Source organism: Paroedura picta, chromosome 12 (genome assembly GCF_049243985.1).
Source record: "Paroedura picta isolate Pp20150507F chromosome 12, Ppicta_v3.0, whole genome shotgun sequence".
Classification (NCBI taxonomy): domain Eukaryota; kingdom Metazoa; phylum Chordata; class Lepidosauria; order Squamata; family Gekkonidae; genus Paroedura; species Paroedura picta.
The window spans coordinates 36,424,492-36,450,463 of record NC_135380.1 but is presented as its reverse complement, the minus strand read 5'-3'; the positions used below and the strand labels follow the sequence as shown (position 1 = coordinate 36,450,463).

General features: G+C 45.7%; 2 protein-coding genes across 7 annotated transcripts in view; both read right to left on the bottom strand.

Annotated features, from left to right (window-relative positions):
- Positions 1-19,661, bottom strand: part of TMEM268 (transmembrane protein 268) — a 47,362-nt gene extending 27,701 nt beyond the window's left edge. For 2 of the 6 annotated variants that reach the window (XM_077304956.1, XM_077304963.1), the window contains exons 1-2: positions 10,176-11,990; positions 5,431-5,598 (exon numbers count right to left, since the gene is read on the bottom strand). The gene's annotated coding sequence lies outside the window, so the exon portion shown is untranslated. Of the gene's footprint in view, positions 1-1,828; positions 2,236-3,125; positions 3,242-5,430; positions 5,599-10,175; positions 11,991-18,255 lie in introns of those variants that run through there. The other 4 variants (XM_077304957.1, XM_077304959.1, XM_077304958.1 and 1 more) reach the window with 4 other exon arrangements.
- Positions 19,662-19,814: 153 nt separating this feature from the next.
- On the bottom strand, positions 19,815-25,751 carry ATP6V1G1 (ATPase H+ transporting V1 subunit G1). Its single transcript, XM_077304964.1, has 3 exons — positions 25,471-25,751; positions 21,995-22,095; positions 19,815-20,631 (listed from the first exon to the last, which is right to left on the bottom strand). The coding sequence occupies exons 1-3, from the start codon at positions 25,550-25,552 to the stop codon at positions 20,458-20,460; spliced, it is 357 nt and encodes a 118-aa protein (XP_077161079.1). The 5' UTR covers positions 25,553-25,751; the 3' UTR covers positions 19,815-20,457.
- Positions 25,752-25,972: the final 221 nt, after the last annotated feature.

Genomic DNA, 25,972 nt, shown 5'->3' with positions numbered 1-25,972 from the left:
TAAAAAAACACAGGGTTTTTTTTTATACAGTTAGCACGACACATCCGAAACTAGGTCATTAGCTAATCAGCCACTCCTGTACATTCAGTAATAAGCATTGTACAGGTTATGTTACACAGGGCATTCTCATACTTCATTCCAGTCCCCTCAGAGGAGGGCAATCAGAAATGGGAGCAATTTGGGGTATTTAAATGAGGTGGGGTGAGATGAGATCTATGGCCAGGAGCTAGACCTTGTTCCTTTCATGTCTCCTGTCTTAGGAACGTCCTGCCATCCCTTAATCTGTACACTGAAGGCTGCCAAGGGACCTGCAGAAACCTTGCTCTGTACAAAGGTCAGCCTCCATTTGTCTAATGGCACGAGCCTTTCCAGAGGGAAACTAAAATGGCCGCTCCAACGCTGAATGCAAGCCACTGTGCCAACCCAAAAGGAGCACGGTGGCCAAAATACGACTCATTTTAAACAATTAACATGACAGCTCATTAAGACTGCCAGATCTAGGTAGGGAAGCTGAAGCTGAGGAGGGCAGGGGCCGCAGTGGAGTCCCATGCTGGAGAGTCCCCCCCTCCTTCCAAAGCAGCTGTTTTCTCCAGAGGAACTGATCGCAATAGTCTGGGAAAGAGCTGTAATACCAGGGGATCCCCAGCTGCTTCCTGGAGGCTGACATCTGTACAATGCATGTAGGGGCTCAAATTGAAAGGAAAAGAAGCACTGGAAGCAGGGGGTGGGGGGTTGTCAGTTTTTAGACCTAGGATTTACGAAAATTCAAAGGAAAATCTTCAAAAAGTATCTCAAGTGGCTTTTTTCCCCAATCCCTATGTCCACTGCTTGTGCGGTGTATTGCCAAAGAATGTCCATCAGGGAGATGTGGGTTGCAGTCCCTACCTCTGCCCTAGAAGATTCACTGACCTACCCTGAAGGGTCATTGGGAGGATACAATGGAGGACACGGGAATAATTTCAGCCAATTGGGGTCTCCATTAGAGAGAAATGCAGGGCACAAATGAATTCAATAAATCATAACTTGCCCCACCTGCCTATCCTTGGCCTAGAAATGCCAGTCCCCAGGTAAGATCTGGGTTCCCCTGGAATTAAAGTTTATCTCCAGTCTAGAGGCCTCTTGTGGTGCAGACTAGTAAGGGAGCAGACATGCAGTCTGAAAGCTCTGCCCATGAGGCTGGGAGTTCGATCCCAGCAGCTGGCTCAAGGTTGACTCAGCCTTCCATCCTTCCGAGGTCAGTAAAATGAGTACCCAGCTTGCTGGGGGGTAAACGGTAATGACTGGGGAAGGCACTGGCAAACCACCCCGTATTGAGTCTGCCATAGAAACGCTAGAGGGCGTCACCCCAAGGGTCAGACATGACTCGGTGCTTGCACAGGGGATACCTTTACTTTTACCTTTATCAGTCTGGAGATCAGTTCCCTGGAGAAAATGGCTGCTTTGGAGGGGGGGAACTCCATAGCATTATACTCCACTGAGGTCCCTCCCCACCACTACTCCCGCCTACACCCTCAAAGTCTACACACATTTCCCAAACCAGAGCCGACAAGCAACCTAGGCCTGATTCTGGAACGCTCCCCTGTTTTCTTTCCTGCCCTATGCCCACCGTAGCAGCCCAATCAACATGAACTCATTGGAAGGAAGAGCCAGGGAATCTGAAGCTTGAGGAGAGTGGGAAAGGACCATCCTTTGGGGTGGGGGGGGGGGGGGGAATTTTATCTCAGTCGCTAAACTAATCCTCTCTTGCTGGTGATTCAGCCCCTTCTGCAGCCTCAAAATGATCAGATATAAGTAAGAGGGGGGGGGGGGGGGACAGCCTACAGATTACCTCTCTGCTCTGGCATCAGCCTCCAGCTCCTGCTGATTTCCTCTCAAGACTGCTGGTTTCCTCTCAAGACAAGTAGATGAAGAGTCTTTCCCACAGGATCATTTCCCAAAGAAATGGGAAAATACCAGAAGGACGGGGGCAGGAAAGGGGGGGGGTGGGTTTAGGCAAAGAGAAGACCGGGGCTAATGTCTTGAATGCTTTCCCCTCCTCTTAGGCCTGGCCAAGGCCAGTGGCCTGCAAAGGAATGCAGTCATGTGCTTGCCAAATCCTCAGTTTTGGTTTCTTCCTCACAAGGACATCACCCAGCAGGGCTTCAAGCCAAGACAAAACCTTTCCCGTATTTGAGGTCTTCTCATCCCATCTATTGTCTTTGCTAGTCTTCCCACGGAATTTGTTTCTTTTGCAATATTTGAGGGTGGTAACATGTTTTCCCAGTCTTTATATTAAATTTTCTGCCAAATGTTTTATCTTGCTTGGGAAAAGGACATACAGTTCTTTCCAGGATATATAGGACCTGTCAGAGTAACTCCAAACTTAGATTTGCAAAATTCAGATACGTTGCTAGAAGACAGTGTTGGACTAGGGAAGTTAATCTCCAGGTGGGACCTGGGGATTCCTCTGGCTTCACATCTCATCTCCAGACTACAGAGATCATTTCCCCTGGAGAAAACAGATGCTGTGTAAGGGTGGACTCCACCTAGGGATGCCAATTTCATGTGGAACCTGAGGATCCACCCCCCCCCCCCCAAATTATAGCTCATCTGCAAACTGAAGAGACCAGTTCCCCTGGAGAAAATAACCACTTTGGAGGAGGATTCCATAGTATTATACTGCATTGCGGTCTCTCCCCACCCCAAACCCCACCCCCTCCCAGCTGCACCCCCAAAGTCTCCAGGTATTTCCCATCCCAGAGTTAACAACCCTAGCTCCATCCTCACCCAGCCTGGATCCAGTCACTCCACTTCCCCCACGCCCCTTGCTGGTATCAAAAGTGAACCAGGCAATCCAATTTTGGAGCTTCTTTCCCCTAATGGTAATATCATATGTCCTGTGCTCTCTCCACTAGTCTGTTTCCTCTGAACAGCCCCGGTTTTCTGATACTCAGGACCAGAATAGGCCCTGATTTGAATCACTTTTCAGCCACAAATCTCACCGCTTGACCTTGAGATCACCCCTTCTCAGCCTAACCAACCTCACAGAACTGTTGGGACAGCCATGTATGTTGCTCGGAGCTTCTTGACGGACGGGTGACAAGTTTGACTACATGAAAAGCAAGCACAGAGATGGTTCAGAATACCTGTTTATCAGAGAATCCCTGTTGCTTTGGTTGTTTTGTCCCTGTCCTCAGAGCAGCCCTGCTCCTACCTGGGCTTTGGAGGATGCCTTCGTTAAAGTGCACCAGCTTTCCTTCCACTGTGTAGACAACATGAAAAGGGACACCATTGTGATCGGCGGCTTAATGTCCCTCTGCTTTTGAAGGCTGCGCACAGCAGGTTACTGCTGATTAAACACAAAATGACAGCTACAGCGGCTGGCTATACAGCCAGCCCCTGCAGTTGTACTCTTAGCAACAGCGTGATTGGCAGCAAAGAACAGGTAATCATCTTCTTCCCATGCTGGGATCAATCCACAGGCAGAGCAGTGAGGGGCCAGGTTCTTTTTTTTCAAACTGGCTGTTCTACATGTGACAAGCAGAGGTGTAATGGAGGGAGTGGAGTGTTGAAGGGAAAACAGCTCTGTAGAATGCTGGAAGGGACATGCTTCCTATACAATCACAAAAAAACCCCACAAAGAGTCCTGTTTCTGGGCATTTCCTAATCGGCACACAATCCCCACTGGGGGGGGAAGGGGGGCAGGGGGGACAAAGTTGTCCTGTGTGTCTCTGTGTAATGTTGGAATATCTATAGCGTGCATGATTCAATAGCATTAAATGCCTCCTACAGGAGACGAGATACGTAGTTAGCATATTTCGATTGAGAAATTCTTGGTATTTTTTCAAATAACCTCCTCCTGTGTCCTGATCGGCTTAGTTGGAGAGCTTCTGCTCCTTTGAGTGCACATCCTCCCTGATTGCCTCCCGAACAACAGTTAGACAGTTAGAACTCTCTCTCCTCTCTTCTTTACGTAGCCATTTTTGTTCTCAGTAAGACAATTTTAGTCTTTAAATAGCTGGTGTTCTTCCCCTCCTATGCATATTGAAAACTCTGCCAACACACAGAAGAGCTCTTCCGTCAAATTATTTCCACTCAGGCATTTTATTTATTTTATTTATTTTACTTGGTTTTCGACCCTGTCTTTCTCCCCCCAGGGGAGTTAACTCAGCTGATGCTGTTTTCTCCTCCTTCACGTTATCTTTGCCTGAAAGTTTTCAGGTAGGGCAGGCTAAGAGGGTGGGGACTGCCCCAGTCACCCAGCAAGTTTCCATAGCAGAGTAGGAATTTGGACTCAAACCTCCTAGATCAGGGGTAGTCAAACTGCGGCCCTCCAGATGTCCATGGACTACAATTCCCAGGCGCCCCTGCCAGCATTCGCCAGCGACCCCCAGGTTGAGAAGCACTGGTGTAGTGGTTAAGGGCAGCGGCCTCCAATATGGAGAAGCAGGTTTGATTCCCCACTCCTCCTCCACATGCAGCCAGCTGGGTGACCTTGGGCCAGTCACAGTTCTCTCAGAGCTCTCTACACCCCACCTACCTCACAGGGTGTCTGTCGTGCTTCAAATCAGAGTCTGATCCCCAAACCAGAGTATCACACATACACAGACTCCTGATGGACCTGATGTTCCTACACCACTTTGGGGCGATGTCAGCATGTTGTGCTAAGAAGTGATGCTATTCTGGGTTGGAGTGAGTTTGGGGGGATGATGTACAGCCAGAAAGGACTCCTGCCCAGAGTAGTAGACCTGGCAATCCTAGAGAACTCCAAGGAATACCACGCAAAAGCTAACACGTAAGCTAACGTGAGTTTTATGCCTCCTGTAGTTAACTGACAAAAATTAGTATCATTAGCCACGATTCTTCAGGTAAGACTCCATCCATGCATCCAGTCTGAATTCAGCTATTTCAGAGAGCAAACCCTGACGTTCCGGGCAAGGCAGATCTGCAATGGACTGGTGCTCTGTTAAATAACTGTCCCTACTTCTCCAGGACTCCCTGGAGAAGAGCCTAATGCTGGGAGCGATTGAGGGCAAAAGAAGAAGGGGACGACAGAGAATGAGGTGGCTGGATGGAGTCACTGAAGCAGTCAGTACAGATTTAAATGGACTCTGTGGAATGGTAGAGGACAGGAAGGCCTGGAGGATCATTGTCCATGGGATTGCGATGAGTTGGACACTACTTCACACCTAACAACAACAACAACAACTTGGCAACAGTGCTCCGTTCTGCTCAGACTCCATTCTGCTTTTCCAGACAAGCCCAGCTACCTACCTGAATCTACCTTCACACAGACAGCTCAGAGTTATAAACTTGGCTCTGAAGTAGGTTAGGCTGACCAAGAATGATTGATTCAAAGATCACTCACTGAGCTTCCGGACTGAATGAGGGATTTGGAGCCCAGCTCCCACACATCCTAATCAAACGCTCTAACCACTATCCCAAACTTACAGTTATTGTGATCTTTCATTGCAGTCATTCACTGCCATGTGAATTCTCCAATGTGGATTCCCCTTCTTGGCCATGTTCAAAGGAAGTTGCATCCAAAGGTCGGCTTCAATGTCTTCCATTCACCCCAGGACTTCTGACAGCTCACGGCTGGAGAATTCTGCAAAATAACTGAAGCCAACAGCGTATTTACAGACGGCAAGAACTGGTGCAGGAGCTTGCAGAGCTTCTGACACAAGCAGAAACTTGCACACTGCTATGAAACCTACCAATTATTTTAGCTAATGAGTATTTATTCCTTCTCGCCCATTGGCCGTTGAGTGCTAACCGTATATTAACAACTTTCTCCAGTGCTAGATAAAACCTGCCTTGTTTTTTTTCATACTATTACGTATAGTAAGCTTGCTTCCTTGATCAAGTTTGGGCATCACATTCCCACAAGACAAGCTGGAACGGATCCAGGGGAAGCCCATCTTGCATGAGCTTCCTGATGCTATCTACTGTTTTTGGCACATCTTATGAGGCTCTTACAGGGTTGTCAGCTCTGGGTTGGGAAATACCTGAAGATTTTAGGGGAGGAGCCAGGGGTGGGTGGGATTTGGGGTAGAGTGGAACCTCAGTGGAGTACAATGCTATGAGTACAATGCTCAGTGGAGTACAATCCACCCCCCCAAAGGGTTTCTCCAAGGGAACTGATCTCTTTAGTCTGGAGATTAGATCATTCCAGGGGATTCCCACTGGCATGCCTAGAATCTTAATTGTCCAAAACTCCATGTCACAACCTGTTGTAAATTCTGAGGAGCTGACACATGGCAAGTTGCCAGGTCATGAATCACATATGGGTGGAGAGAGGACAGTAGAAAAAAAAACTACCTATGCTTCATGTCCCATTTCCCTCACATCCCCTCCGTCATCTACTGCACATGGCTCAAAGGACTTTGGCAACCTGCCTGCCGCTTATGCACCCTGTTCCTGTCTTTGCACACAAAGCCTAAAGTGCCAAGTGCAAAACCCATACAGTTCATTGGCCTGGACCTTTTGGGAGGATTGGCATGAACTTCTCCCTCCTTTTCTGATTGGTCAAAAGTGAACCATATTCTGGCAGGGATCTGATTTAAGCAGAGTGGAGCAGTACTTGCAGAAACAAAATGCCCAGCCTTCCTCCATGCACAGCAGCTAATGTGCCCGTTCAAAATAGTGCCCATATGGGTCCCTAGAAGCAGTGAGGGCGGGAGGGAATTAGCCAATATTGCACACCATTTTCTGCTTCTCAAATGGAAAATATGGATAGCCAAGCTTCGCTCTTGCCACAATTTGTTTTTGTTTTGTTAAACTTTTTTGTGAGCTGTCTTGGGTTCACTGGTGGCAGAAAGGAAAGATTAAAATGCTGTAAACATATATTCTAATTTTTAAAAAAAACTTAAAAAAAACAATCATGTGGATTCTTTGTGGTTCACCCTAAACCTAGTTTTTAATAATGCTAAGAGGCCCTTTTCCCCGAGAGTCTTCTTTGTTTTACAGGACAGAACAAGACGTGGACCATTTGAAACCTACCCCTAAGTCCTGAGAAACAGCAGGGAAGTTCTACCTAAATAGTCTATACACTAAAATTAGATGCTCCAATCTGCTCTGGTACTTATTTTAAAAATGCTGTTCTTGGAATTTTTGTGCTGCAACATCACTGTTCCCTGCAAAGTTTGGGTTAATTAAAAAGCATCTGGATTTCTTTGGACCGTAGCAATTCCAAAAGCAAAAACAAAAAAAGTCAGCTCTGCAGGTCTAGCATTGCAAATACGATATTGATCTGACAAATTCCTTATTGCATTCTTCCCCAATTTGTGAGCTGAGGCAGGTCAGCATTATATAAAACCCATGTAATTTTTCTCTTTTCTTGCCAATCCAGGCAACCGTGACATGAGAAGGGAAAATAATGTGATTTACGTAAAGCCCTTTTTTCCATTAAAGACTCTTTCCCCCTGCCCTGCCTGAGGACATTTTTAAAAAAGATCCCATTTGAAATGAAACAGTGTGGTTAGTCTCTTTCCCCTAAATCATTAAATCAATGTCTTAATTGACCTCAATGGAATTATACCTATTTTCATGAGCTGCTGGCCTGCCCCAATCTCTTTTTGCAGTAAATCAGCAGCAGAATAGTCAGTTAAGCGGAACTTTATTTAAAAAGATAAAATTAATTAAAGAAGCCCAAGAAAGGCCATTGGGAAAAACCTTTGATAGCCATAGCAAGACTGGAAGAGAAATTTATGGTAATTCGGCACCCAGGACAGTGCGCCCCATCCCTCTCTGCCAAAACTGAGATTTAAGCTCCTCCTGCTGGGTTGGATTTTCCCTAAAGAATCAGATTTGTGGTACTGGCACCACGCCATGCCTATAGACAGAATTTCTTAAGTAAAGAATGGGAAAGCCCCCAGTACAAATTTAATTCCCCCAGAGCTTTTCAAACAGAAATTGACAGGTGTTATGCCATCCACTGAGAGATATACTATAATAGTACCATTTTATAAAGAGCCTCTTGTGGCGTAGGGTGGTAAGGCAGCAGAAATGCTGCCTGAAGCTGTCTGCCCATGAGGCTGGGAGTACAATCCCAGCAGCTGGCTCAAGGTTGACTCAGCCTTCCATCCTTCCGAGGTCGGTACTCACCCAGCTTGCTGCTGGGGGTAAACGGTAATGACTGGGGAAGGCACTGGCAAACCACCCCATATTGAGTCTGCCATGAAAACGCTAGAGGGCGTCACCCCAAGGGTCAGGCATGACCCGGTGCTTGCACAGGGGATACCTTTACCATTTTATAAGAAAGGAGACCAAGAGTACTTGTCCAATTTCAGGCCAACCAGCCTCTTACAGGCCAACCAGCCAGGAAGCTTTATGCTCTGTCCCTGTATTTCTAACATGTAGGTAGGTTAGAAACTAATAAAATCAGGCCAGTTTTAGGTGAGGGACTGGTGCAGGTGATCACCTTCTGACATTATAGTGGCCTCTTGTCCAGAGTATAGATTGTGCATCAAAACCATCTAACGTTGTATTTATTTGGCTACTTTAATATTACTTTGTTTTATTTATATAAGATTTTAATATTTTGTTTTAAAAATGCTGTTAGTTTCCTCAAATATTTTTCATGGAAAGGCAGCAAGTGGTCCAGTTTTTAGGTACTCGTACTGTATTTTTGCATTGGACCAATGGACATATGTGGATGAGTTTGTCATTTTTTTAGCTGAGATATAGTCATGACTTGCAGTATTGGCAATGGCAACATTGGTTGCTATCTGAATATGACTCTGTGGGATTACAGTTCTGAGAGAGCTATCTCCTGGAAGCTCTAACTGAATCAAGACAGAAAACAAAACCTATGGTAATTGTCTATCAATATTTGATGTTAATTAAGAAATATGCAGAGTCTCAGGATTGAAAAGAATAAGGTTGCTTGTTTCACCGGAGCAATGGGATATTTTTATACTGGCTCTCTCCATGGATCTTAAGATTTGATTCATTCAGCAGAAAATTATGTTTAGAATCATAGAGTTGGAAGGGTCCATACAGGCCATCTAGTCCAACCCCTGCTCAACGCAGGATCAGCCCAAAGCATCCTAAAGCATCCAAGAAAAGTGTGTATCCAACCTTTGCTCGAAGACTGCCAGTGAGGGGGAGCTCACCACCTCCTTAGGCAGCCTATTCCACTGCTGAACTACTCTGATTGTGAAAAACTTTGTCCTGATAGGATATCCTGGACACCTTTATCAAAGGAGTGAGTGAAGTGTTTAACTGCTGCCGTTGTAACTCACAGGACACGTCCCTTAAACTAGCGATCCCCAACCTGTGGGCTGCAGATCACATGTGGTCCTTCAACTAATTGGAGGTGGGCATCGAAGGACGCCTTCTCTCCCCCCCCCAGCCCTTTACTTCATCTCCCCCGGCCCTTTACAACACACTTCGGGTGTCATTGTCTCCCATCACTCCCAGATGGGACTATCTTGTTGCAGAGAAACAAGCTCAGGGTTCCCATTGATTTGTCATTGTCATGAGTTAAAATTTCCATGAAAATAAAATGTTCCTTATGTTCATTGTTGTGGCGTGTCTGTATCTTATTTTGAAGGGATGTTTAAACATTACCATAGCGATCAGAAAGCGCTAGGGTAGTGGTTGAGAGTAGAGGAGTAAACTACCCCCCCCCACACCGGGCCTCAGTAAAAGGCGTTGAGTGGTCCCCGGTAATAAAAAGGTTGGGGACCACTGCCTTAAACATATACTTTGGATGTATTCAGTCATTTGGTTTTTCTGGGAAGCAGTTATTACTCAATCAATTCTGTATTAGAAAGTTCATTGAATTGTGGAGAAGCTTATGTAATTTTAAATTCTTGGAGGCTAAGAAATAGCCAACAAAATGGACTCTCTCTGTCCTTTCTACTGCTGTTAGATTGGCACACTGAAAAGATATTACAACATGGCAAAAATAAAAACACACCTCTGATTAATCCATGGACTGAGGACCTTGATACTCTATTTTTATTTATTTATTTATTTCATTTATTTATATACTGCCTTCCCCAAAGGCTCAGGACAGTTTACATGAAATGGGAACAATACAATTAATTCGGTTTATGTTGATGTGGTAACAACAGTAAGAGTAACAACAAGATAATGACCCGGTGGGGGGGGGGTCTGAAGTATACATCACCTCCCCCCATTCTCTACCGCCTTGGTAGGCTGGGAATATTCAGTTTAGGAACACTCACCATGGATATGACTCCTCCTCCTCTTCCTCTCCTCTTCTTCTTGTTCTGCTTGTGCTTTTGTTTGTTTTTGTCCTTGTGCTTTTGCTTCTGTTTCTGCTTCTTCAACAAAGCAATGGGGCGGTTGGATAGGTATGCCCGCCCCCCACCCCCCGCCTGTTGCTCTTTGTCAGGGATTCTTGGGCACGCCCCCACTGTCCACCCTCCAAAGCAGCCATTTCCTCCAGGGGAACTGATGTCTCTAGTTTGGGAACACTCGCTGTGGGATCATAAACCTCAGTTCTGACTGAACTTGCTATAATCATGCTCCAAAAGCAAAATTGGCATTGAAGTGTTTGTTCTCTAGGGAAGCAAGGGATTTGGGGGGACTCTAGCAGTGTAAGCAGAACCCAGGGCAGCATGAATTCAGAGGGCACCTCTGCAGGTGCTGTTGCCCCAGCCCAGATGCTACTGGGAAGCAGGTTCTCCTTCACGTCCGCATAGCATAATGGCATTTTCTGGCACCTCCTGGTTTTCCCTGCTTTTCTGTGATCTTCACTAAACCTGCTTTAGCACAACATTGGAGGAAAAGTGCAACAAAAACTGGATGGCCGCTAAGTGGGTGGTAGTCTAGATTTTCATGGACTAGGATCCTGGCTCTAGGATTCAGTGTGTCTGAATGTGGAGGTTCCGATCAACTACCATGGCTAGTAGCCATTGATAGATTTACCCTCCATAAATCTATCTACTCCCCTTTATTCTCATGACCATCCTGACATCCTCTGGCAACAAATTCTGCATTTGAATCACTTTCTGTGTAATGTCGTATTTCCTTGTGACCTGAACCTACTGCCCATCATTTTCATGGGATGCCGTCAAGTCCTAGGTTTTTGGCTCTAAACTGCTAATGATCTTGGTTGCCCTCCTCTGCTTTATCCATTTCTTCAGTGCTGTTTGTGAGATCCAGTGAGCAGAACTACACAGCATTCCAAATGAGGCCCCACCTTCAGGCTGGTGTCAATCACACATGGTACTGGAGGCAAAAGACTTCCTGGATTCCTCATGCCGGTCTTCAAGGTTTTATCACAGTCTAATCGGCTTTGAGTTGCCTGGGGATCCTTTGCAATGTTCCCAGAGTGAAATATGCACCCGCACAGTCTTGAATGTTTGTGCCTTTCAGTAATTACCTGATGGCTGCCTATCGGCAGTTTGTAAAAGGCCCAGGCTGCTTTCAGTTATACCAGGCACTTGTGTTTATAGGTCATGACTCAAAAGTCTCAGCTGCCAAATTCCTCAACCAAATGCCAGCTGTCAATGTACTACAAAATAACTGTGGATTTTGTCATTTACAAAATCATTATTCAGTATGCACTGGCTTACATAATAGGCTTCCGGAGTCTCCTGTGGTTTTGTTGATTCACTTGCATGGTGAAATACCTGGAGATTTGGGAGAGAAGTCTAAGAAGGGCAGAGTTGGAAGAAGAGAGGGACATCAGTGGGTATAATGCCACAGAGATGACCTTCCAAAGCAGCTATTTTCAACAGGTGATCTCTTTCACCCCAAGATTGTAATTCCAGATCTCCAGCCACCATCTGAAGATTGGCAACCCCACTCCAACCCCAGGAACATTGCTTCTGGGTAGTGCAGGATCTGTGTGGAGTAAGGCCCATGGGTGAGGAAGCTGTAGAGTTACCAGTTCTGAATTGGGAAATACCTGGAGGCTTTGGGGGTAGAGCCAGGAGTAGGCAGGATTTAGGGTGCGGAGGGACCTCAGTGGAGGATAATGTGATGGAGTCCATCCTCCAAAGCAGGGGTAGTCAATCTGTCGTCCTCCAGATGTTCATGGGCTACAATTCCCATGAGCCCCTGCCAGCAAATGCTGGCAGGGGCTCATGGGAATTGTAGTCCATGAACATCTGGAGGACGACAGGTTGACTATCCCTGCTCCAAAGCACTCATTTCCTCCAGGGAAACTGATCTCTTTAGTTTGGAGATGAGCTGTAAAACCAGGGGATCCTCCCCTTCAGTTGGGAACGAACAAACAAATGAACCTGTGTGCTCTTCTGTAAGTGCTAACTAACTTTCTCAAGGTCAGAAAGAACAGCTGAAGTGCTGGAAAAACCTATGACTGCCTGCACTGCACCTTCTGCTGCTGGGTCACTGGATCCAACCCAATGCACATGATATCTGTGTGCATAATGCCCATGCTTAATATATACAATGCTGATGCACTGAAGTCCAGATAACTGAGGAGAATGTGTACTTTTTTACAGGGGAAGTTAGGTGAAAGGAAACAGAAAACAAGGAACTAAAGATTCAGTTTCAGCAAGGTGGGAAAAGCAAGCAAAAACAAAGGACTCCAGGCCTGAGACAACAGAGGTGAGAAAGTCAAAGGCACTCTAACATGGATTCTCCTACCGCTTCTCTTCTTGAGCTCTTGGCAGAAAAAGGCAAATGCCTGCAGAGGGGCTGATGGACATGGATGGATGCAGGAAAGGGAGGGAGGCATTGATTTTTTTTTTGTAGGATTCATTGTACAGGGCAGCCTAAAGAGGCTGATCTTGGCAGATTTCAAAGAACCTGGCGAGACACACACAACACGGTGGAAGCCCAGTCTAGCTAAACACAAGCTTGGATGCCTAGCCAAGAGATGAAGCCGCAAAACCCCAAAGGAAACTGCACAGCTTCGAGGTAATAAAATTCCACTGCAAAGGACCCCAGCGTGGCCCATCCATATTAATTGAAAAAGTGAAAGTAAAAGCTTTGACAGATAAACAGAAGCGGGGAAGTATCTCTCAAGCCATCCATGGTTTATTGTTACCCCATCCGAGCAGGTCATCAAAGAAAGGCCAAAGCTTTCCCCACAGGTACTGTGGTTGCCATGGTTTTCTTCCAAAGCATTGGCAACTAAGCACATCCACGAGCCCTCAACTTTGCCAGCCTCCATCATCCAAACGCCTTGATCCTTGGAGTGCCCTCTTTAAAGCTCCTATTGAAGCAGCATCAAAATAAGACCCACTTCCCAATGGGAGCCAGAGTTGTGTTCTCTGCCTAATGTAATTCTCTGTTCAACCGAGGGTACATCTAGGAACAAAAGCAGAGCCTTGTGGAATCAAAAGAAAGATCCCTCAAGGTCGGCATTGTGTTTAGCGATGAGCTGACACAGAATTTTTTAAGCTGCATGTTGCCATTATCGCTGATTATGATCTGTCACATTTGATTCAATTGCCATGCTGTACCATTTTGCTCAGCAAAGTCGGAGGCCTTCCTCCTGTCTAAGGAGCCACAGAAACGCCAACTTCAGCCACTGAAAAACAGCCACCTCTTTAATTCAACATACAAAAGAAGGCTAGTCAAATGGAGAGTCTGAAAAAAGGAGAAAAATTTGACCAATGGCTGTCCCTATATTTCCTTGTTTTTATTTACAATATAATAAGAATGTTTTTTTTTTCTTGAATTTTAATAGATATTTCCTTCATACCTATATTATAAAAAAATGTTGCAAAAGGAATGGACAGAGATCAAAAACCAAAACTGATTCCGGATGTACAATTTTTTTCCTAACCCTTGGAGCAGAGAGGAAACCTTCATGAAATCTGGAGCCTGAGGGACAATTTATATGAAAAACTTGAGGAAATTAAGACACCACAGATTTAAGAATTGTACCACTGAAAAAGAATTAAAAATTGAAAACGGGAAATTGAAACATTTTGTATATTGCAACACTTCTTTAATTCAGGCATACCTCACCTTTCACCCCAAAGGGGTCCCCCCAAAGTGACTTACATCCTCCTCCAGTTGCCCCTGGGCCAAGGGCCTAGTGTGAATTACCCCCAAACATTCCAGACTGGAATTTTTTGTAATGAAATTTTTAAAAAATTAGTTGCAGCAAAAAGAAAAAGTCCCAGGGAACTCTTGTTCATCAAAAATCTGTACAAAGAATAGAGGGTTACACAGAATTGTATATATCTAAATCATAGGGCGGGTTCAATGCAATAAGGCCTCTCCTTCAGAGATACCTCCAGGACCACCTCCCAAAGTCTGCAGGCCAGCCCTGGAGCCCCTGACGTGGCATAAGGTCACTGGGTCAGCACATCATTTCAAGTTTATATTAAACAAAACATATTCTCTAAACAATGAGCCTTTTATGGCGCAAAGTGGTAAAGCAGCTGGCATGCTGTCTGAAGCTCTGACCATGAGGCTGGGAGTTTGATCCCAGCAGCTGGCTCAAGGTTGACTCAGCCTTCCATCCTTCCGAGGTCAGTAAAATTACCCAGCTTGCTTGCTGGGGGGGGGGGGGGGGGGTAAAACGGTAAATGACTGGCGAAGGAAATAGCAAACCACCCTGTACTGAGTCTGCCAAGAAAACGCTAGAGGGTGTCACCCAAAGGGTCAGACATGACCCAGTGCTTGCACAGGGGATTCCTTTATCTTTATTCTCTAAATTCCTGGTGTCCACTTGGACCAAGCTATCACCCATAGTTCTATCAAGGATGTAAAGTTACAGCAACCTAGAATCTTAGTCAAAACATAATTTCTTAGCATATCTATAAACCATTTCCCCTATGTTCCATTATAGGTAAAAAGTTACATGAAAAACAGCATTTAATACAGAAAGAGATATCCGATCTTGCTCTCCAGTATGAAACTAATGACAATTTCTGATAATTGTATGATCATTTAGAAGGTTGTAATCATTTCGCTTCATTCATCATTTCACCACTTTATGCTAACCACCGCCGAGTGAGGTAGGGTTGGGATGAGAGAGTATGAGGTTCCATGGTATGAGTCGAAATTTGAACCTGGGTCTTCCAGATACTAGATCAAGACTCTTATCCAATAAACCATACTGGCCCTGAATTTTGCTAGTAGGATACAAAACAATAGAAAGGCTATTACCTCTAAACTCCATTTACAAACCCCTAGGCTGGCCACTGTGGGAAATGGGATGCTGGATTAGACAGACCCCTGATTGGATCCAGCCTGACTGTTCTTCTATTGTTATTAAACATAGTAAGAATGGAATGTCCATGTATGGAGCAAGGATGCATTTGAATATCCCTTGCTGGAGATAGTAAGGTTGCTGTACTCATGCTATGATCATGTGCTTCTGTTGGCCGTTGTTGGAAGCAGGTTTGAGACCAGATTTCCAGAAGGTTTGTTTGGATATGAATATTCCCATTTTTAATCTTCTAAAAGAAGTAAAACACATTTTCACACCTGTGCTCTCTCTCCTCACTCAATATTCTCCACAAAAATGAACACACATTTCCCTGTTATTAGCCCCCAGCTCTGAGAGGTTCACAGAACATGGACATTTTCTTCAGGCATTGAGGTTGGCTGACCTTTCCCTCATCATTTTGTCTAGTCTACTTCTCAAACCACCCATGAGCCATTACATCTTCTAGCAGGAAGTTAGCCAGTGTCGTGTAGTAGTTAAGAGCAGCAAACTCTAATCTGGAGAACTGGGTTTGATTTCCCACTTGGGCTAATCATAGTTCTCTTAGAGCTGTTCTCACAGGAGAGATTTCTTAGCATTCTCTCAGCCCCACCAACCTCAAAGGGTGTCTCCTGGGGGGGAGAGGAAGGGAAAGGTGATTGTAAGCTGCTTTGGGAATCCTTCAGGTTGTGAAAAGCGGGATATATTTTTTAAAAAAGCTCTCCTTACATGTTGCCAGTAATTCTCCCACTTGTCTGAAATCTACTGCAAACATTGAGGCATCCATGCTTTCCTCCAAAGGACCTCCTTCTCTTCCTCCCTTAAGAGTGGTTGATGGGTCACAACTAGAGATCAAGCCTTCCTTTGCTGAGGTGATACTATGCTTACAGCAGCACTTTAGCCCAGAGACACTTGGATGGTTGTGTTTTTTTTTAATATTCATTTAACAACCACCCTTTTTCCATCACAGAATTCAAGATGTCTACATAGGCTTCTAGGTCTGCCCTTCCACGCTTCTTCTATCAGAAAATGCAAGGTATCTATATAGGGTTCTAAATCTGCCATATATAATCAAGATCGTTCACAAGCTAGACACCTGTATTGGGTGAGAAACTCTGGTTTTGGTAGAACTATTAACCACTGTGGTGGGAAAGAAATCCCAAATCATGATGCAACGTGAATTTTGTAATCATACTTCATGCAGTACTTACTGCATTTTAGGGTCCCTTGAAACTTGTTGGGATGATCCTTACCAGTATCCCATTACTCCACAGAGCAAGGGTTATTTAGCTGTTAAAATATTTACACTCTAACTTTCCTTTTAGCTTATGCTGGTTGCCTTCTTCCAATAAAAAGAGCCTTCCTCCCTCTTACCTCTTCCATTTGAGAAAGGAGGATGGTTAAATTCACTCTGCCATATTTTTACTACATAACCCTTTATAAAATGAATTGCACGATGAGGATCTACTCATTGCATCTGAAGATGCAGGCTCTAATCCACCAGAGTTTATGCTGAAAGTTTTGTCAGTTTTTTACTTATACTACATTGCTAGCATTCTAACTATAGACTCCAGGAATAGATTATGGGAGATCTGCAAGGATTTGCAAGAGGCATCTCATTTTACCTTACTGATTTGAGAGCCAGCTTGTTTGTAGAATCATAGAATTGGAAGGTACCTGGTGGGTCATCTAGTCCAACCCCCTGCACTATGCAGGACGCACACAACCCTATCGCTCATCCACTGTAACCTGCCACTCCCTAAAGCCTTATCTTTATACAGCTGTCGCTGTATAAAAATAAAAGGCTAAGAGGTAAGTGGGCGGGACCAGTCCAGATTGGCCCCTCACCAGGACAGACAACAGTTCTAGCCAGTCGGGTGAGAGCTTCGTGCCTTCCAATTGGGCCCTCACCAGGACAGACCAGAGTTCCAACCATTCAGAAGGCGTGAAGCCTCACCCACCTCAGCCTCGCTGCCGCCTCCTCATTCTGCACAATTTCCTTTCTCTGTAAACCCCACAGTCCCTACCCTTTCCCTGTTTCTTCCTCTCCTTCAGACCCAGCCACCAACATACCTGTATTGGGGCCACATTCAGGTATATTTATTTACTTTCTTCACAATTGAGAACCCAAAGCAGGTTCTACCATTCTACTCCATTTTATCTTCACAACATTCCTTTGAATTGATTTAGGCTGAGGATATGGGGCTGGCCCAAGTTTACCCAGTGAACTTCCAAAGCCAAGTGAAGATTTAAGCCTGGGTCCCTCAGATCCTTGTCTGACAATCTAACTACTATGACACACTGCCTTTCATAAGGCAGCTGCTGTTGACCAGCAGTAAACAGTTGGGCTTGGGTGAGTCACACAAGTCACACAGTAGTAAGTAGCCCAGTGGTTGCTGGCTGGCCTGGCTCCAATTAGTCTTCCCTTAAAAGCCATCTTTTCCGAACTGAAAAGAGATTTGACAACCGGCAATATTATTGTAGTCGCCTAGCAATAGACACTGAGGGCATTTCTTACTTACATGCACCGCATCTATTAATTGGGGTGTTTGGGGGGGGGTTTTAAAATGATTGCTCCACAAACCTGGGGAAACATTTCGTTTGTAGAAAGACCTGTCTTGTCTAAACATGGCCCCAGGCTCCAGATTTAAGTATCCATAGATGAGCTATGTTGAGAGAGATACTAATACTTCTTCCAGCTTTAGTTGCTTTCTGGGGAAAGGGTCAGAGAGCAGACAAGCCACTTACATAGATCTCAAGAAGAGATAAGGACATGTGTTCAGAAGATGTGACATTTTATTCACTCTTATCTGTATCTCTCCCCACCCCCTCCACCCTTGGTGGTACAAAAAATAGGATGCCTCATAGATTTCAGTGCTGGCATTGATGCTCCAGCCCTTGTTAACTTGGCTTAACAGTATACAGCTGTGTTGTATATATTTATTCCTGTTATCTGCAGAAGTGCAGACAGTTACTTCTTTGTCTAGTCTGAGAAAGGATATACCCACATTATCTACAAAGCACCAGCTTTGACTGCAGCAAGGATAAAGGTTATTTTGTACTGCACAGCAAGGACTCATTCTCAACATGCCAAAGGGCTGTAACCCATTTCCACCAGCCAAGAGCACAAAAAGCATAAAAATTATTCCATTTGCCTCACTCACTTTGTCAGTTCTGAGCGCCTCACTGCAGTCACTTGCCATCGGTTTCAGCAGACAGACAGGACACCAAAGCAGGCTGTCAGTACCAAGAAGCAAAAGTAAAAATATTCGTTCACGAGACAGCTTGTCAGAGCGCTGGGGGGAAGAAATGCCTTGTCATTCCTACCAGGAACCCAGTTGCACGGTGCCAAAAAAAAGAAAGAAAAAGGAATATGCAATACTGCTTTTCCTTCAGAGGTCACCAAGAGGAAACAGGGGCACATACAGGATGGGGGCTATGCCAAGCTCCTTGTGCCTATAAGGCTGAACCTGCTGAGGATGACAGAAGCCACAAATCAAGCAACTACAAAGAACATAAGGGAACTCTGCAGAAAGGCGGAAAAAATGACTTTGTAAATTAAGCAAATGGGAAAAGGAACGAAAGACTGATGAGGACTGAATGTTTCAACAATCCCAGAGAGGAGAGTTCATGAAAAAAGAAAAAGGGTGTAGAGATGGTGAGGAATGAAGGCTTTCAAGACCTATGAGGATCCAGAAGTATCCTTTCAAAATTACTCCTCCCCACCCCATGATTCATCAGAGATCCCAATGCGAAATTATTTATGGCTGACCCAAAGGCTTTTTCCTTGAAGGTATCTGTCCAAACCTCTTACCTTTTAGCAAGTCATACCATCAGTCTATCAAGGTCAGTTCTGCCTACTTCAGAGAAAGGACTGGAAGCAAGAAAACACCACCATTTATCATGCCAGCAAAATGTTTTTAGGACATGGGAGAGGCTGGGCAGGGCATTTGCCAAGGAAAGTTCCAAGTGTCTTGTTAAACAAGGCCCTGCTTTTTAAGGAGAAGCCACGACTCAGTGGCAGAGCAGCTTTGTATGATGAAGGTAGGGGCTCATGGTAATGATAGTACTTGGACACCTGGGGAGCCACAATTTGAGCACCCCTGTCTTAGATTCAATCCCTCACAGCTCTAGTTGATAGGATCAGGCAATATATGATGTGAAAGACCTGGAGAGCTGCTGCCAGCCTGAGTACACAATTCTGATATCGATGGACCTTATATTTCTTCAGTATAAGGCAGCTTCATGCATTCACGCTCAGTATTCAGTCCTGGAGGTAGGTGGGGCTAAGAGAGCCCCGAGAGAACTGCTCTGCAATAACAACCTTGAGAGAACTGTGACTAGCCCAAGGTCACCCAGCTGGTTTCATGTGAACCCAGTTTTCCAGGTTCAAGTCTGCTACTCTTTAACCACAACACCACACTGGCTCTCTCCCGAGTCTTCTCCAACATATAGAAGAGAATTACCACCCTATGTAGGGTTGATGCAACTGGGGAAGAACTATCTAGTAAAAGCAATCCTTACCTCACACCTCTTTACAAAGGTAAGGAAACTGTAGTTTGCAAAATCTGTTACAGGCTCCCCCTCACCCCAGAAGCAGCTAGATTCTGTCACACTGAAAGATACGACAAACTGGCTCTAATGTCTTTAGCTGCTCCTTGAATTAGTCTAGGAGAAGAAAGAAGAGACTGGAGGCAAGGAAAAAACAAAACTTCAAGCCAACTCCAGGTTAAATAAGAGCTTTACTCATCTTTAAGCACCTTTGAGCTTAGGCATCTAGTTCAAGTTAAACAGGAGGATACAGACTATGATTGTTTAAACAGAACCTACTTCAAAATTCTTCCACTACTGCACAAAATGGTTTCTTTCTGGGCTCTAGTCACTACGATAAGATATTCATCCTTACATACAACCCCCCCCCCCCCGTTCTCTCTATAAGTAAGTGAAGGGTTACCGTTTGTCAAAGGATTTAGGTCCCATGTGTTAATAAGTTAAGAGGTATACAGGGGAGGGAGGGGGGAACCCAGCAGACCTCATGGCCTTCTCAATTCCCCAAATACTTCTTGGGCAGAACATATCAAGCTTAATACTTATCAGGAGCTGCCCACAACTCATTTTCCACTTTGAATTCCCACCATAATGCACTTTAGGGATAGACAGAACTAGGCTATCTTTGGATATACTTCCCCAAAAATCATACAAAAGGGTTAGTGAAAGATTTCAGTGAAAAGATTATCTACAACTCTTCTTGGAAATAAGTTAAGATCTTTTACAAAAAACCCCAAAAACAAACCAGTACAGCTACGAGTACTGACAAACACAGAGTTGATATTGCTGAGTATTTCCTGAAGGCCAAGGTGCTCCTCTTATCCATTAATGCGGTAGTTCTCGTGGATCTCTGGCTTTATATCAAAGACAAAGTCCAGCAGGGCAGTCAGGACTTCCTCCCTGTTCTTCTGGAAGTTATTCTGGAGGACAATCATCTTCCCCTGGGTATCCTTCTCCACCTCAGTGGCTGAGCTGCCGTGAGAGCCAAGAGCCTAATGCAGCCAAAAGACAGAACGAAACAGACATGAGAAAACAGACGGGTCTACAAAGAGATCCCGTTGCTGAGCTTTTCAACAAAGTAGCCCAAAATTAAATAGTGATCTATCTTTGAGCTACCCTGTCTGAAGCCCACTCTCAAGATAGCCTATTTTGGCGAACCCAGCATTTCTCAATTTTTTTACCTTTGAGAACCCCCTGAAACATTATTCAGGCTTCAAGAAATCCCAGAAGTGGCACAATCGTGCAGGATATGGTTCGGAAGCATACCTGTGTACATGCCCACCCAGGGCCCCTTCCCACCCTACAGGATTCATGAAACCCTGGTTGATAAAGCCTGGTCTAACCAATTACAGAATCTCAGACACAGACATTTAGTGTATAACTTCTTGATTATGTTTGATAGACGAATCCATCTATAGTTACTTCGGTCAGCTCTGCAGTCATTCTTAAAAATAGGTACTATGACTGCAAGGCCCGTGTTGTGAGATTTGAGCTGTTTAATCTATATAAGTAAAAAAGGCAAAATCAGTGCCCTCCAGTCTACATTTGTTTTTAGCTGGAATATAATCGCTGCCTGGGGCCTTCCTGCTTCTTAACTGTCACAGCAAGAATTTTACTTCATTAGTAGTTATTGGCGATCAGTGAGGTGTACTATCTAAGGAAAGATTTGGGGAGGAAAATTTATGTTGTTCATTATATAGAGAACTGATGTCTACAGAAACACAAGAATGTCACAGACATGTTTTTACTACCTGAATGAGTCTCAAAGTGGCTTACAATTGCCTTCCCTTCCCCTCCCCATGACAGCCCGTGAGGTAGGTGAGGCTGAGAGCTCTGAAAGAACTGCATGTTGTCCAAGGTCACCCAGCTGGCTGCATATTTGTACAAATTGGAATATTTTGAGTTATAGTGTAGATTGGATTCTAGATATTCTGGTCTCGCTAATGTTCAGTGTATGTTGGAATACAATGAAAAACGTTTTTTTTAAAGGTGCTCTACCACCTTCTGCTGCTGCCCCAGCTCAGTCAGCAGTCTGAGGCAAAGTGAGTGAAGTTGTTGGCCACAAGAGTTAGGGGCGGGAGACGCAGCCTGATTGGGCAGCCAGGCGACCACTCGGGCGGCAAGACAACACAGGCAGGAACATTCACTGGCCCTTAAATTGTGAGGCCCAAAAGGTCATTAGGCCTTTTATTCTAAGTACAGATAGGGTGTGATTTTGTCATTTAAGTATGTTTACACCTTGTATGGAAGCCATCTTCAACCTCAAACAGAATAGATGGAGTACACATGCTTGTGGCAAATAAAAGAATTGAGGGAAAGTAGTGGGAAAGAGAAAAGTAGAAAGTTTTAACCAACCGCAGCTTCCTTCGCTTTGAATTCCTTCTCCCTCTGCAGGCGATACTGTTCTATTTCAGCCTGGGCTTCTTCTTTTGCTTGTTTCAGCCTCCGATTCTTCCCTTTTCCCAAGAAAAATGGAGAGAAGCAAGAACATTAGGAGTCACCAGAGCTATTAGACAGACTGTGTGGTATAGTGGTTGGAATACTGGACTAGGCTCTGGGAAAGCCAGTTCCAAAACCCCCAAACGGCCACAGATTGAAGGGGGGTGGGTGGGGATTGAGCTCTCAGCCTAACAAACCTCACTGGACTGTTGTGAAACATGAGGAAGGGATGTTTGCCATCCTGAGTTTCCAGAGGGAAGGATGGGATTCAACACACTGCAGTTCACCTGTAAGTAAAGTAGCATGTAGGTGCTTTGAGATTTAAGAGGGGCTTTTTTTCCATTGGTAAGATCCCAAATACTTATATTGGGGAAATGGTACTTTGTTATTAAACAAATCAGCCTTACAAAGCAATTTCATTCAGTGAAGACTCCAATTCGAACGCTGACCATGATGGCCACTATTAAGTCCCAAGCAAGTCTGTGCTTATGTCTCCACTGCAGGATTGTTGAGGCTAAAAGGGCGGGGGGGCACACAAGCTGCTCTGAGCTCTCTGGAAAATATCATATGCCGGGGGGGGGGGGCTGTAAAGAATAACTGGGTTTTTTGTACCTTGCTTTTGACTTCCCTTCCTTCCTCTCGCCACAACAGATATTCTATGAGGCCGGTGAGCCTGATAGAGCTCTCCTTTGAGACTCTTTCAGGTAATAAAAAGTGGGGTACAAAAACCCAGCTCTATACCTGAAGTGAACAAACTGAATTGTTCATACAACAGCCCCATAACGTGAAGAGGCTGACTCATTTCTGAACAGCTTCAGCTGGTTGTATCTCATTCATGACAGGGTGCATGGCGAATGTGGGTTAGTCAGATACTTCCCCATTCTGCAGCCATACGACATCTACCATGATTACAGGCCTTAGTAGTGTACAAGTCTAAGGCTTTGGACCCTCTTCCCAAGATGACCCTGGGGAAGATTTTCAGATGGTGAGCAGACATTTCCAAGGCACCAAGGAATGTAAGCAAAACATATCATTCTAACTCTGGAGGGAGGGGTCCACTGAGCTCAAGAATTCTACTGTCCAAGTTACAAGAATCAGTGAAAGCTGCGGCTTTTTGGACCCTCAGTGCTGCATTTTCTCAACTGTTTGAAAAATCACTCAATAAGAGTGATCTGGAGCAGGGCCCTCAGCTCCTTGGATAATCAGCTGTTGAATGCAGGCCTTCCAAAATTAGTTTGCATTTTCTTTTTAGTATAGATCCTCTTCCTATATGCATGCTGGTTTGGGTAGTCCCAAGGAGAAAAGTGGCCTGAAATGCTCAAATATAAATGTGACTTGTGAGGCCACCTGCACCCCACAACTGAATAGCCTGCCAACAACCTATGGTGCAAGCATGCTGGCAGGAGATCATGGTAACTGTAGTCCACAGACATCTGGACAGTTTGGCCACCTCTGAGCTAAACTGTCATGGAATAACCAGCTGTGCATAAGGCCAGTAAGTAGCTCTGCTCACTTTACTCTTTAGTAAAGAAACAGAAGTGATACTGTGAGTCATCCGGCATAGCCCAAACGCTACAATTTGCTTTCTTTTCCACTTGCGTGTCAAATGGCCACTACTTAATTCTCTCTCAAAAGTCACCTTAAATTCTTGAAAGGCCCAATGTGCTCTCTCTGCCCATCATTGCTACCAGACTGTGTTCCCCTCCCCACCAGTTGAAACCCAGTTTTATCAAAACATAGCAGACAGGTCCAAGGCCAGCAGGACAACCAATTTCTCCCCCTCCTCTAAAGGCTGACTTCAGCCTTGCATGGCCTATTTCCCTTTTCCTCCCACTTCCCTCCATCTCATACACACAGTCTTGATCAGAGTGGCTTATCTTCGCTTTATGGGTATTGTTTTTGGGTTCCAGATCCTGCTCCCTGGCAAGAGCTAAAGAATCCTGGGTAGCAGGTCAGGGGGAAAACCCACCTCTAACCTTCAGAAACGGTCATGACTGGGGAAGGCACTGGCAAACCACCCCGTATTGAGTCTGCCATGAAACCGCTAGAGGGCGTCACCCCAAGGGTCAGACATGACTCGGTGCTTGCACAGGGGATACCTTTACCTTTAACCTTCAGAAACCACTGCCACTCAGGACAGATAGGTCTGTCTGGACAGAAGTCACTGGAGGGGCCCAGTGGTCTGGCAGATGGAAGCTGCACTGTTCATGTTACCCAAACCACTCCCTCTATTCACATCCTAAACAGCTGCCTCCATCACATGTACATGACAAATCTCTCATCTCAATGTCATAGCTAGCTGTCTCATCCCTTCCTTTCCACTCACCCAACTTGACTCAAGCCCCAACCCATGTTCAATTTCCTCTGCTGATACCCCTCCAAAATTCTCCTTTTTCATTTTATTCTTCTAATGGCATTCCAACACCATTCTTCTGGAATTTAAACCAATGCAGCTTTGCCTTCCACCTACCTAAATTATCAGAGAAGACACCCCCCCCCCAAGAGCTAGCTTGGAGTAGTGGTTAAAAGCAGTGGCCTCTAATCTACAGAACCAGGTTTGATTACCTACTCCTCCACACGCAGCCAACTGAGTGACCTTGAGCCAGTTACAGCTTATTTAGAAGTGTCCTCGCAAAGGAGTTCTATCAGAGCTCTCTCAGGCTCACCTATCTTACAGGGTGTCTGTTATGGGGAGATAAAAGGAAGGTGATTGTAAGCCCCTTGAAACACGAGGACCAGTGAGTAACTTTGGGTCAATCCCATATCTCAGAGCCCCACCTACATCATAGGGTGTCTATTGTGGGGAAAGGAAGGGGAGGCAACTGTAAACTGCTCTGAAACTCACAAGGCCCGCTGGGTGACCTTGGGCCAGTCCAGTTCTCTCAGAGCTCTCTTATCCCCACCTACCTCACAGGGTGCCCATTGTGGGGTGACTGTAAGCCACTTTCAGACTCATGAGCCCTGCTGGGTGACCTTGGGACAGTCCCAGTTCTCTCAGAGGTCACAACCCCACTTCCCTCACAGGGTGCCCATTGTGGGGCGACTGTAAGCCACTTTGAGACTCATGAGCCCAGCTGGGTGACCTTGGGCCAGTCCAGTTCTCCCAGAGCTCTCAGCCTCACCTCCCTCCCAGGGTGTCCGTTGTGGGGAGAGGAAAGGAAGGCGATTATAAGGCGCCTTGGGACTCCTTTGGGTGAAATGCCGGCAGAAAAACATTACAATCTTATTAGACATTATTATTATACCAATTGCATGCGTTGCCCGCCCTATCCCTGTGGGCTCAAGCGCGCATGGCATCGGAAGAAGAACACGAGGGGGGGGGGAGGAAGGGGGAGAATAACGAGCCGGAGCCCCAGGACCCCCCGGGCCCCTCGAGCCCCCTCCTCACTCACTCTTGCGGGCCTCGGCGACCTTCTCGGCGGCCCTCTTCTCGGCCTGCAGCAGCTGCTGGATGCCCTGCGACTGGCTAGCCATGGCGGACGGCTACGTCGCCTCGGAGTCGCGGCGCCCCCCGGCAGCTCCTGCCGGCCCCTTCCTTCACTCGCCCCGCTCTCGCCTCAGGTTCGGCCGGAGGGAACCCGGGACAAGCCCTCAGCTGACCGGCCACGTGACGGGGAGGCGGGGCCGGCAAGCCCCTTCCCTTCTTCTCCGTCGACCGCAGTCGGCGCCGAACCGCTCTAGGAAGGGTCGCGTCTATGGTAAACGCGAAGGCCTATCAAGAAACAGAGACGGGCGGCTTTTCCCCTAGATTAGCATATTAGTGTCGCTCTAGGCGTAGACATCTCGATGGTGCAAGGAACCGCCCTCCGGATTGAGCAATAGGGGATTAAAGAGGAGGGGAGAGGGAGATAATCCCGTTTGCATCACGAGTTCCTCTCGGGGGGGGGGGGTTGT